This window comes from Lathyrus oleraceus, chromosome 3, assembly GCF_024323335.1.
Source record: "Lathyrus oleraceus cultivar Zhongwan6 chromosome 3, CAAS_Psat_ZW6_1.0, whole genome shotgun sequence".
In the NCBI taxonomy this organism is placed as follows: domain Eukaryota; kingdom Viridiplantae; phylum Streptophyta; class Magnoliopsida; order Fabales; family Fabaceae; genus Lathyrus; species Lathyrus oleraceus.
This window is the reverse complement of record NC_066581.1, coordinates 38499376-38513371: the sequence shown is the minus strand read 5'-3', so window position 1 is coordinate 38513371 and position 13996 is coordinate 38499376. Positions and strand designations below refer to the sequence as shown.

Genomic DNA, 13996 nt, shown 5'->3' with positions numbered 1-13996 from the left:
TTTGTGTTATGAATTAATCTAAGAAGTATATAATGTGATTGTCATGTGAGAGATAATAGAAGGGTAAGCACTAAAAACACATTACAAATTAATTCCCAAAAAGGTCCATACTACATTTACACAACCAAAACAAAGAGTAATTAAACTTCATACATTATCCATAATGAAGCTTTAAAAAGCTAGAAATTAAGCACTCAAGGTATGAAGTTGATGATGAGAATCATCAGAAACAACAAAGCCTTCCAAACAACATTACCATGAAGAGAAGTGGCTGCAGAGAAAGTTCCAGTAGTTGTATTAGTAGTAAGAACAAGAACCATCCAATCATCCTCAGAATTAAGTCCAACTCCAGTGTACTTTGAATTGTTGAGAAACTTTGCATAGATATCAGTATGAGTGTACTTAGATAGCACAACAGTTGGTTCCAATTTAGGCACACAAACAGGTAGAATGACTCCATCTGTTGTAGTGTTAACGTTAATATCACATTTATCAGCATGTCTTAACAAATTGGGAATTCTTAGGTTTCCACCAGGACCAGAAGTTGGGTAGTATTGAGTCACTTTTTCACATGGTGTGTTTTGTATTTCTTCGGCAACTTCATCAGCTAAACAACTTGCCTTGTCATTTTTGTTCAGTGGTGCAAGATTCTTCGTCTGTCTGTAGCTGTTGATTCCCTTCAGTACACTGTCCACTTTGTCTAATCAAACAAATTAAGTGTGTTCATGTATAAGAAAACCATTATCAATAGTAAGCAACTCTTTGTTATGAAATCAAATCAATCAACACTATCATTGGATTATCAATAGATTAATAATGGAAAGAGTTTCATTCAGCAAACTAAAATTTAAATTTCATTTCATCCACACAACATATGAAATCTATTTGTTTTACAATTAAGACTAAAAAGCACAAAACAATTTATTTGCACATTGAATTTTTTTTAATCGGAACTAAGGAAAACATTATATTTACAGAAATCAAAAACATATTTAAATTTATAGTATACTTGGAATTGTGTGGCTGGAAAAGTAACAGAAAATTTAAAAATATGAGGGAATAAGTAACCAAAAGAGATACAGAAAATTTAAAAATATGAGAGAATAGAAAGTGTTAGAGAAGAAAACTACCACTGCAATGAGCTGGATTGGAAAGGAAAAGGAAAGCACATAGAGATGCAAGAAGTAGGAGATTAAGATTGAAGCAAGCCATGGTGAGTAGTGTGTTGTAAAGAAGTGTGTTGTAAAGAGTAAAGATGTTTTGAAGAATGAATAAAATAAACTTGAGAAAAATGTAAAGAGATGAAGTAAAAATGGTGCTAGGTAGTGACAGGTATAAGTGCCTCTTTGACACGTGGCTCACATGCAAGTAATAAATTAAACCCATTATCAACATTAAATAAAAACGATTAATAGATTTAACCATTACTACTAGTTAGGAGAATGTTACCAAAGAAATTCAGTCCTTCAAGAGTAAGTATGTATGTTGGATAGCCATGTCCAAAACAAACTCAAACTCTTGAGTTGTTTTCCAGAGTGTCCATTTTTCTACTGATGTGTCTCTGTTGCATGTCATCAATAGCACACGTCAACATCTTCTTCCGCCACTCCTCACCACTTGGCATGCTCATATTCTCTACAAGAAAACACGTGTAAACAGAAGGCAAAATCATCTTTCACAAGTACAACCAAAATCAAACTGCCCCATTAGTATATGTTTCCACACCCCTCACTCACTTTGTTCTAAGACATCTTTTGAAAAATCATCTCTACATATTCAGTAACTCATAATTAGTTTTTGTCTGTGAAAATGGCTACTAATCAACAAAAATTTACTACTCAGAAGCAAGACACGCAACCTGGCAAAGAACATGCTATGAATCCAACACCCCAATTCACCAGCCCTGATTACAAACCAGCAAATAAGCTTCTAGTATATATATCATATCAGTGTTTCTATATTAATAAATTTATACAATAATTCACTTATTCAATCATTTTAATAAAAAAAAAAACCAACCAATTTAATAATATTTTTGTTTTTCAGGGAAAGATAGCATTAGTGACTGGGGGTGACTCTGGAATAGGACGTGCAGTATGCAATTTATTTGCATTAGAGGGTGCCACTGTGGTTTTCACATTTGTGAAGGGGCATGAGGAGAAGGATGCAAAGGACACACTTGCTATGATAAAAAGGGCTAAGACTGCAGATGCTAAAGATCCACTGGCTATACCAGCTGACCTTGGTTTTGATGAGGATTGCAAAATAGTGGTTGCTGAGGTCATCAAAGCTTATGGAAGAATTGACATTCTTGTCAACAATGCAGCTGAGCAGTATGAGTGTGGTTCAGTTGAAGAGATTGATGAACCAAGACTTGAGAGGGTGTTCAGAACTAACATCTTCTCCTATTTCTTCCTGACCAGGTAATAAAAGTCCCACTAAGTAATAATGAATGCACTTTGTTACTTAAGCTACAAGTTTCTATAGTTTTCTATTTACTTTTTACACATCTTAACAAGGATTTAAATATGAATGTTTAATAGATTATTACAGTCTTTAAACTCTTAATTAGAATTAAATAAAGCAGAGATGATTTCATGGTTTTGGGTTTGACAAACTATTATACAATATAGGCATGCCCTGAAGCATATGAAGGAGGGAAGTAGTATTATTAACACAACATCAGTGAATGCATACAAGGGGCACCCAACCTTAATTGACTATACGTCCACTAAGGGTGCAATTGTGGCCTTTACAAGAGCACTTTCACTACAGCTTGTGAGCAAGGGAATAAGAGTGAATGGGGTTGCACCTGGGCCTATTTGGACTCCATTAATACCAGCTTCTTTCAAGGAGGAAAAAATTGCTGAGTTTGGTTCTGATGTGCCGATGAAGAGAGCTGGGCAGCCTATTGAGGTTGCTCCTTCCTTTGTGTTTCTTGCTTCCAACCAGTGCTCCTCTTACATAACTGGCCAAGTCCTCCACCCCAATGGTGATTCACTTATATATATGCTCCATGTTATATTTTTCACACATTGTATGGTTTTTCTTACATTTTTTTATTTTATTTTTCAGGTGGAACCGTTGTGAATGCATAGGTGGTGCTCGTGATCTATGTGCAATGCTTTTTGTGGTTTTGTGTATGTAAACTGTGTTACGAATGGCAGAACAGCAGTCAGTGTAGTATGGTGTATGATGTATATGCAGTACATTTTGCTCTAAAATGTATTAACCTTATCAAATAAATTGTCATAAACTTTTACCTGAAAGTCTTGATTAGACGTCGTAACATGCACGTTCAGTAGAATTATGGAAATATACCCTAAAATTCAAAGTTAGAAATGAGATTAAAGAGTTGGATCAACATAATAAGCCAGTTGGTGAGGGTAAAAATGAGCTAGTCTAAGCAATTAGGGCTTCAAGAAAGCTAGCACATAGGAGAATCGATTACTAATGAAATGCAGAAGTTAATAATGGATAGTGAAACATATAAGAGATAATAGTACAAAAGCACTTACTAACTTGCATAATGGATGGTGAAACATATGAGAGATGATAGTACAAAAGCACTTGCTAACTTGCATAAAGGATAGTGAAACATATGAGAGATAATAGTACAAAAGCACTTACTAACTTGTGTTTGGTATTTTGGGGGAGTTCCTGGTCTCATTGATTGACATCATGATCTAAATTTATATCCTCCAATTTCTGTTCAGGATTGAATAGTGTATTCATATCTGAATTGATAACCTCCAATTTCCGTCTGAACAATAATATTTTTACAGGTAATTCAAATTCAGAAAAGAAATAATAAACTACAGATTGAAGCATAAGGATTTTTCTTTTTGACTGTAAAAAGACTATTGCATTTCACTTTCAATAAGATGAACAATACAATCAGGAATGGAAGTAAACAAAACAAACAACTGAGCACAAGCTTGATTAGTGAGCTACCCTAACAATAGTGTGAGCTGCCACATTACATTGGCTTGTCTAGAATTTCAAAATGCACAAAAATGTTACAAAGTGATACATGTACTTCCATACTATTTATTAATCGGATCCCTTGATCATTGACTTCATTCCTAGGAAAAAATAAATAATAGAACATCAAGATGAATGCTCAAAGCTAATTTCAACACCATTTCCACCAACTCCAGCAATGAAACATTGAAACCCGTTTGACTCCAGTTCAGCAATCACTTTATCAACAACGGTGGCGGATAGCACTGATTTAAGCATGTCAAGGAAGTGAACAAGAAACTGAGATTAGGTAACATATTCAAGATACTTTAAAAAAGCTGTTTCAATCTCATTTGAACTGCAATCTGATCGAACCGGATTGTTTGCTAAAATATTATGATGATTTAAGCATGAGCAAAAATAACAAAGGCTAAGAACTAAGAGTAGACAAGAAATTCTAAAGAAGAAAATCAGATATATAATGGAAAAAATTTAGAAGCACGAGGAAAAGAAGACAATAAGTGAAGAGGATACATATTGGAAGCAATGTCAGAACACATCCTCCACCACCAGCTCCTGTCAACTTAGAAGCTAACTTGTACTTCAATGTTGTTTGAAGAACAGTTTCTATTGTGGCATGACTGACCCCCATACTCTGGAGCAGACCTTGATTCATTTCCATTAGCTCTTCTACCTTCTCTTCAATCTGGGTAACAGAGAGATGGTCTGGGGTAGGTGACTGGAGAACGGTCGTCAATTCTTTGCTGATAGAATCAACTGCACTAAACACAAAAGCCATGGCACCTGGGTGCCTCAGCATTCTCTCCGAAACACCAGCTACCAATGCTTTTGTGTTTCTACCTACTTTCGTGTTGGTAATGAGCATTTTAAGGTGCACATTTGACTTCATCCGTGTCAAGTTACCAGATCTGAAGCTGATAATGTTACCTGATGATGAATGATGACAATTAATGAGTGAGTTGTACATTCAAAGGAAATAACTAGTGTGTGTGAACAAAGTATACCGTAATTATTCCTCCAAAAGAATCAGAATTTGTACAGATATATTCTTCAATGAAACTTTTGTCTCTTTTCTTGAAGAATATATCCCAGTAATTATTCCTCAATGAGAAACTGTTGAAGTAATTTCACAAAAGACGACGACAAGTTGCTATATATCTAGGTACTTAACCAATAACCCTTAGTAATCTGGCATGACGCAGAGGTACAGTTTCTACAGGTGAGACTATTGAGACACTCAAGGAAAACATTTTATGGACCCTCTCCGCCTATACTAGGAGAAAGTTCAAAACACGCCAACTATATTCCAGTTCATTTTCATCTAACAGAAGATTCAAGCTGTAATCACTAAGAACAAGCAAAAAAAATCAGAAAGTCATGTTCCAGATATGTATGTGTGTGTGAAGAATAGGATGAATTGACAACAGGTATCAAACTTTTAACCTTGCAACTTTAACCAATAAAAGAAGATGGAACTTTGCAGCATACCATATGCACTGACTGTATTGTCAATTCCAGAGGGCTTTCCATGGATGATCTTCTCACCTTCAAAAGCCCATTTATTTACCAAATCAAGTTCTTTCTCCCCAAAAGAGTGCCACCCTTGTTGGCACAAATCCACAGAAACAGAATCAGTGACAGAAAGCAGAGCAGCCGCCAGAGCCACACAGAATGCCGCCGAGGAACCCAAGCCCGCACCCAAAGGAAGTTCAGAAGATATAACCACGGTAGCAGGCTTAAATCTACACAAACAAGAAAACATAATCAAAACCAATCAAACACAAATACAAACACAAACACGGTAATGACACATAAACATCAATAACAATTTGTGAAAATGAAGCCGATTGAATATAACCACATGCATTTTGACACTGATCATGTCTTCGACCAGAAGTATTTGTGCTACACATGAATAAAAACAATATATGCCTCATCTAAAGTTATTTCACTATAGCCTGTAAAGCAAGTAATATTATTCACTATACACTTACACATTCATAACAAAATCATGGGTTCTAGACTCTATGAAGCACAAACACGTAAAACACCACACCGACACTGACACATTGACACCGCTAATAATTTGAAAAGATGAATAAATTAAATGTAATTACAAGTGTCAGTTTCGATTTCGGACACGGATACGCCTTGTTTCAGAGGTGTCAATGCTACGGCGGCAATTATATAAACAAAACATTCAAAAAATAATTGAAATGAAGAGTTATAGATTGAAACCCTTGGATAGACAAGTATAACCAAAGAAAAGCAGAAACTCCAGAAGCAAGTCCAATTTTAGCCTCAGGTATACTAAGTTCTTCAACTAAAGCCGCAATTGATTTGGTAGAGTCACCAGAGCATGAAGCAGGTGTTGAAGATAACAAAGCAACATAATCAGGAAAAGCTTCTCTAATTCTACTTATCGGCCACGAGAATTCCAAATCCACATCCTTCAGAACAAGTTTCAACGATTCTTCATTTTCTAAACCATAACACATAAATCATAAATCAAAATGAATTAAACTGCATAATCATCCATGAATAACGATAAGATTGGGGAAAAGGATTGAATGAGGGAGAGATAGAGTAATACCGGAAGAAGGAGTGGATAAGCGGAGAGAAACGTAGGTGTATAAAGCGATGGAAGAAGCAACGGCGGTTGATCCGTGAACTACGGCGTGTTCGCCGGCTAAGATGATTTTACCGGGAGCTCTGGATTTAACCTCCATTGATTGATTGATTGAAGTTTCTGGATCTTGTGATCTATGAATCTGTTACTCTCTTTTATATGACATTGTTTAGTCTGATAGAAAACGACGTCGGGTTATGGTGCTGGTTATTTCGTTGAAATGGCGATGGTATCTTACTACTGTGTCGTCTTGTATATGAAGCCGAAATAATGATCAGTGTACAGTCTCCATTGGAGTTCCATGTGGAATGCGTGTAGTTTTAATTAATTAATAGATAGATTCAGTTCAAATTAATAGTTGTTTTTGGACTCAAGACGTGATGCTTATTTTACTTTTGTTTTTCCTTTTTTTTTTCTTTTTCAAATAGTTTAGTACGTAGCTCGCTGAGAATTCAAATTTGCTAAGTTATTAATTGCATAGCTTAATACACACAACGTTTTGTTGTTTAAATTTTTTGTATAAAGCGACGTAGTGTATATGAGGTACTACTGTTTAATAAAGTCATTCAAAAAATGTGTTATTTATTATTAAAATAATAAAATTTGGATAATCGATGGATCAAATATTTAATTTAAGAAAATAATAATTGATATATTTTAAGAAAATACCAACATGTATTTGACACTATCTCAACTTTCTTTGAAGGGGTTTAGGTGTCCTCGCCTAAGAGTGATGTCGCGTAAGCAATATTCTTATATAGTAGAGAGGTCTGTTTTTGCCGCTGATGACGTGTATAATGTTGTTGGCGGTTAAAAATAATAAGTCAAGTGTGAGTTGTTGAGACTTGAGCGTTTATAAGTGGGAGAACCCGCATATCTATCACCTTAAGGTTTTAAGTGAATATGTGATGTCTTTCTTACTTATGTGTTACTCTTAGCCCAATATCAATGCTCATTCTCATGACTTAACATTGGCCAGAGGAGAGAGTCCACGATTCCGTGAAAATAGGTGGTTAATAATTTCCCCTGGTTCTAAGGGAGCGGTTGCCTCCCATAAGGGTTCTTAACCCTATGTCCAAAAGACCTTTATAAATACCTCACCCCTAATAGGTGAGGGGACAAATCTTAACTGAGATACATATTATCCAAAGCATAACGGTTCATACTTAGCCTCTCACCTCAACAAAGCAGGTTTTATAAACCACCGTACAATACTTCTTGTTGATGCGGGCAGACCCTAACCACCATACAGTCTGCAATGATGGCATGAATGATACACATGTTTTGCATTTACATTTCGTTCCAATGTTTATTGCTTTGCTTTTTATATTTATCTCTTATTAATGACATTGAGTTAATGATACTATTTTCAATAGTGCATACTCTAGCCAATTCCATACATGCTGACCTCTTGGGAGAAAATAAAGATCATGACTGTTAATTTGTTGTATAATGGCTTATAATGGCTGCTAAATAAAAGTTGGAATAACAGCTTTGATCATTAGTTTATTTTAATGACATTTAATGGCACATAATACAGGTTAAAGCACTCTTCAAATACATTGTAATGCCAAGTATGGACGACATGAACAATTCCGCTTCAGCAAAAAAATCAAGAGTTCGTAGATCTCTGATTATAAAACAGTTGCGTTCAAAGCGTCAAAGACACACTACTCTACAACAAGTTTCATTCAATACCCAACTTCTTACACCAGATAACATGACGACCAAAACTCCACTGTCTGAGTTAACCTCGTCACATCAAAACCAAAAAACAGTTGAACAAATTGTTGAAGAAAGAAGGTTACTTAGTGCACGATTTTATGGTTCAGAACCCAGCCAGACCAGACATGGATTTAGAACTATAAAACATGCCTACAACATTCACAGCTTAGGAAAAAAATATTTTTCCAAAGTTTTTCAATGTCGTTACCCTTGAACCAGATGGCAATACACAACCTTCTACAACGGAATCACTCACGCAGATCTTACCACCACAATGCAGACCCATAGAACATGTTGCAAGGTCTTATCATAAATGAATGTAAGTCTCTTATCATACATACCTTGTAACTTTTTTTTGGAATCTTTAGTGCATATGTAATCATGGTTTGTGACACTGTTCTTTAAATTTGTAACATTTCTTATCGTACAATTTATACAACTACGTACTTTATACTATAATATTTCCATTCAGAGTTAGGAAATGGTACAAACGAACATGTGCTACGCCTTCCAAAAGCTAAGACCAGAATGTTGGTTCTTCACAAATTACACAGAAAAAGTGTAATTCGAGTAACAAAATTTTAGTTCGCGTTCTATGTAAAAATTAATGATAATGACGATGCTTTCTTTAGCTTCATGCTTAACCTATACAAAACTATTATGACAGGGCTGAAGCAAATATAAAACCTGATCGGGGAAGGCCTCGGAAAACCGTAATTGTTCCAAGTTTTGGCATGAATTTACCGTCCATTGCTCCGCCAAACATACATGATTTAGATATGCCTACTCTTTTACATGACAATAGACATAACCAACCAGCAAATGTATGTTTCTTACTACCATATATAATAGTTTTATAAATCCTCACAGACTTATTGAAACCTTTTTACGATTCACCGAGTTACCGATACCTTCACCTGTTCTTGAATATCCTATCTAATGAATCCTTTTATGTGTTACAGGTTTCCAATAACTGGCAAAGCACTTTGTGGCAGACCTCGAAAAGCATTGGGACTTCCAAATCTTGTGAAGAATATGACAACACCACCTAGGTACTGTATTTTTTCTTTTTTTTATGACTGAGTTATTTCTTGGTTCATACTTATATTCATCATCAGTGTTGGTGATGTGTTTTGATTCTTTTTTCCCCATACATAGTTCTCAATATGTATTACTTTTTGAACATGCATTTGGTAAGTATGACAAGTTTCTTATTTGTTAATTAACCATGGTTATTTTTTTTAGTCTTTCTGTTTTATTACAAATTTACATGTTTTTGAATCATCATTTGGTTTTACAATCATGATTCAGAATGTACTTGAATAGTCATAACATTTGAGTTGTTTAATCATAACAATGCTTCCACTGTTATGTAGGAATACTTCGACCAATAAAAATATCTCTATTTGATTTTTCTGAGACCTAAAAAGGGGATTTATCCCAAATCCGCTATGGTCTCTATAAGTGTTATTGTTTGTAGGTTTACAAACCTTTTGTTGATGATGATATTGTATGAGTTTGTCCTGTGTTGTGTGATTAACTTTATAGAGTTGAGATTTTTCCTTAGGAAATTGAATGAATCTGTTTGTGTCGTTTGACTTCCAATTTTATAATGACCATAGTTTTTGGTCGATATGTGGTCATAGTTAAAGGTTGTCTCATACATAGCATAAGATTTTGGCTATAAAGTCATTTGATAAGGCTAGAATACAAACCTGTAACATTTGAATTCCTATTATCCATGGTTAACCTTCTCTATTTTTGGAAGGTTAAGACTTAATTGAGCGAATTAGTCGAGTTTTAGATCTGTTCAATAAAGTAAAAAACACAAAAAAAATCGCAGGTGACCATAGAAGGGAGTTGACTGTCTTATTTCAGGCATAATTTGAGTTCGGTAAGTCGGTTTGAGATGCGTTAATTGTGGTAGAAATCTAACGTGATAATATTTCTTTTGAAATAGAGAAATTGGTTTTAGGGGCGCTAAAACAATAGCAATTCACTAGTTTTTATACCAGAGGCGTATCCAGTTTCATTCATGCGTTGGCTATCTTGTCTTACGCATAACTTGAGTTTCGCAAGTCCTTTTGGGATATTGTCAATTGCGATAGAAAGAGAGTTCAATGATATTTCATGAGTATATAAGTTTTTGTGCTATTTTGAAACCATATATTTTGCTTTAGAGTTTATGTAGAAATTGTCACGATAGGACTGAACTGAAACAAATAGAACTTGAGTTTTGTAACTCTTCTTGAGGTGAGGTTAAGTGAGTTTGAAAGAGGGTTTAAAGAAATTTAAAAGTGAAGAGTTTAATAATTTTTTCATAAGTATATAATTTTTGGCGTCATTTTGAAGTCCGGCGAAACATTATCCCCGATGCCAGTTCTCGTTCTTTTTGTTTGACTAAACTGAACCAATTGATGTATTAAGTCCTAAAATAAAAATCATATTCTTAAAATAGACTCTCTAAGCTTTTCGAAACATATTCATTTTATTAATTTCGAATGTGTTTGATATTTTAAATAATTATTCGAATATGATGCGTGACTAGTAAGAAGCATGATATTGGGTCTGTTTTATGAGTTTAGAGTTGTTATTAAGTAGTCTTGAGATGTTAGAGCTGTAAGAGTGTAATTGGTAGTTTGATATGTTTTAGGGTTGCCTTTTAGAAACTCTAATAAGTTTTAGAGTTATGTTGATAAGTTTAAGAGAGGGATTTGTTACCTTAGAGTTGTCAGAGATACTATCTGAGTAACTCTGATATGTTTTAGAGTTGTGTTGATATGCCTTGATGTTAAGGGTTATTACCTTGTGGATTACAGGGAGGCATGTGATTGACAACTTATAGGCTCAAGAGTGGAACCTTTTTTAGAATTTTTGAGACGTGTGTTTTATTATGAATTTGAGATGATAATGATGTTGCATGTTTGTGTTGTTTATAATCATGTGTTCATGTATTTCGAAGATGGCTAGGAATTCGATCCAGTGATGGCCTGATTTAGAGAGGGACTATGGCGGTTTTAGGTCCAGAGAGGGACATAATTCAGAAAGGAACCAGAGGCATAGGAACACCAATAACATACCTTTGATCCCAATAATTTTGGTACCACATGCATTTGATAAGGAGATGGTGGCATTGCATTACATCTACATTATGTTCTGTTTGAGTGTGATTGAGAATACTGTTATATTCATTATTACTATCCTGCCTTGTTGAATTTCACCATTAGCATTTGTTAGATGTATTCTCACCCCCTGTTTGTTGTTGTGGCATCTGTGCTCCTTGAGAGTACATGTAATCAAGTACATGAGTAGGCGCTGAGTTAGGGTATAACGTCGATGCCCGCTTTAGCTTTTATCATTAGATCTTAGAAGAGTCGCTCTGATATGTAGCACTGAGGATGGGATGTCTTTTGTCATTTGTGTTATGTTTCGTTTTGTTTATGTTGGAGTTTGTTGTTGAGACTTTATGTCGAACTCATTTGTTTTCCGCTGATTACTTTACATGACTATTTGGTATTTTAGGTGTTTATGATATGGTGAAGCATGTGTGACACTCTAATATGTGATTTTTAATTGAATGAATTTGTTAAATGTCAAGTCGAGGTTTAAGGTGTTACATAGCCAAACCAATTGATCATGTGAGTGATGTAGAAGACATTGGTGAAATTGATTTGAGTAATGAACAAGATGAGAATGATGTGAATGATATAATCAACAACAGTGATAAAACTGGAAATGTTGATGCTAGTGAGGACTCAAATGAGGACTCTGAATCTGAGGAAAATAACTCCAGAAATCTTTCAACAAGAACAAGAAATCCACCTGGTTATCTCAGAGATTATGTGACTGGATTGGAAAATGTAGACAATCAAATTCCTAATCACCTATAGAATATGGTAGTTGCTATGTTTAGCTTCAATGAAGATCCAAGCTCATATGAAGAAGCTGTAAAATAAAATACCTGGAAGAGGGCTATGGGGAGGGAAATGAAGTCAATTGAGGATAATGATACCTGGGAGCTGACAACTCCTCCACAAGGAGTGAAAGCCATTGGAGTCAAGTTGATTTTCAAGACCAAATATAATGAAAAAGGAAAGGTAGAGAAACATAAGGCCAGACTTGCGGCAAAGGGGTACACACAGAAATGTGGAATTGCTTATAGTGAAGTCTTTGCTCCACTGGCAAGATGGGATACTATAAGGATAATTCTAGCTCTGGCTGCTCATAAAAACTGGTGTGCGTTTCAGTTAGATGTAAAAATTGCTTTTTTACATGGAGAATTAAATGAGGAGTTATGTGGAACATCCTTTAGGGTGTCACAAAGGAGGAAATGATCAAGTTTATAAGCTTAAGAAAGCTCTGTATGGCCTAAGACAGGCACCTAGAGCTTGGTAGAGTAAGACTGAGTCTTATTTCAATGAAGAAGACTTTGAGAAGTGTCCTCATGAGCCAATTTTGTTTGTCAAGCATGGGAGTAAATGTAAGATTCTCATTGTTAGCTTGTATGTATATGACCTCATCTATACTAGCAATGATGATGAGTTGATTGAAGCACTAAAGGGATCCATGAGAGAAAGGTTTGATATGACTGGCCTTGGGAAAATGAAATATTTCTTGGAAATTGAAGTAAGTCACTGTAACCAAGGAATATTCATTTACTAGCAAAAGTATGCATTTGAAATTCTGGCAAAGTTTGGAATGAAAGATCGCAACAAAGTTTGTAGACCAATTATACCTGAAAGCAAGTTAATAAATGATAAAAATGGAAAATCCACGGATGCTACATTGTATAAAAGGATGATTGGATGTTTGTTGTATCTTCTAGCCACAAGACCAGACATGACCTGCTCTGTTTGCTTAGCTGCAAGATATATGGAAAGGCATACTAAGATACATGTTGCTGCAGTTAAGAGAATTTTGAGGTACTTGAAGGGAACATTAAGTTTTGGCATCATGTATAGGTGTAAAACTGATGGTGATTTTATGATGCAAGGGTCGACTGAAAGTGATTATGCAAGTGATCATGATGATATGAAAAGTACCTCTAGTTATGCGTTTACAATGGTATTAAGTTCAATTTGTTGGTCTTCCCAAAAGCAGCCTATTGTCACTCTGCCCACCACTGAAGTTGAGTTTGTGTCAACTGTCTCTAGTGCATGTCAATGCATTTGGTTGAGAAATATGTTGAATCATTTACATTTGAACCAAAGTAGTTGCACTACCATAAATTGTGATAACAGTCCTTCCATCAAACTCTCAAAGAATCCCGCAATGCATGAGAGATGTAAGCATATTGATGTTAAGTACCATTTCCTTAGAGATCTCAGCAATGATGGAGTTGTTAAGCGTAAATTCTGCAAATCAGAAGACCAATTGGCTGATATTATGATAAAAGCTTTGAAGGTGGAAACTTTCTACAAACTAAAGGAAGGCTTATGAATGTGTGATATTTGTTGCATCAAATAATTAATGATCTGTTTAGATTTGTTTCAAACATTTTTTTCTTTGTTTTTCTATTAGTTGATCTAAATGTGTAAGAGATCAACTTAAGGGAGACTTTGTTGTGTATTAGTTGATATTTGGGCTTATTGAGCCCTGTACATATTAGGCCAATCACTTTGGGTTTGTAAAACTTGTTTGTAACCTATACAAGGTAAG

General features: G+C 35.1%; 3 protein-coding genes across 3 annotated transcripts; 1 reads left to right on the top strand and 2 right to left on the bottom strand.

Annotated features, from left to right (window-relative positions):
- Window positions 1–64: 64 nt before the first annotated feature.
- LOC127132346 (uncharacterized GPI-anchored protein At5g19250) lies at window positions 65–1698 on the bottom strand. Its single transcript, XM_051061288.1, has 2 exons — window positions 1131–1698; window positions 65–700 (listed from the first exon to the last, which is right to left on the bottom strand). The coding sequence occupies exons 1-2, from the start codon at window positions 1423–1425 to the stop codon at window positions 195–197; spliced, it is 801 nt and encodes a 266-aa protein (XP_050917245.1). The 5' UTR covers window positions 1426–1698; the 3' UTR covers window positions 65–194.
- A 31-nt stretch (window positions 1699–1729) lies between these two features.
- LOC127132344 (NADPH-dependent aldehyde reductase 1, chloroplastic) lies at window positions 1730–3269 on the top strand. Its single transcript, XM_051061286.1, has 4 exons — window positions 1730–1932; window positions 2047–2423; window positions 2634–2992; window positions 3076–3269. The coding sequence occupies exons 1-4, from the start codon at window positions 1810–1812 to the stop codon at window positions 3096–3098; spliced, it is 882 nt and encodes a 293-aa protein (XP_050917243.1). The 5' UTR covers window positions 1730–1809; the 3' UTR covers window positions 3099–3269.
- A 567-nt stretch (window positions 3270–3836) lies between these two features.
- Window positions 3837–6951, bottom strand: LOC127132343 (mevalonate kinase). The gene is made up of 5 exons (XM_051061285.1): window positions 6578–6951; window positions 6223–6466; window positions 5473–5726; window positions 4498–4911; window positions 3837–4229 (listed from the first exon to the last, which is right to left on the bottom strand). Exons 1-5 carry the CDS (start codon window positions 6711–6713, stop codon window positions 4111–4113), a joined length of 1167 nt encoding a protein of 388 aa, XP_050917242.1. The 5' UTR covers window positions 6714–6951; the 3' UTR covers window positions 3837–4110.
- Window positions 6952–13996: the final 7045 nt, after the last annotated feature.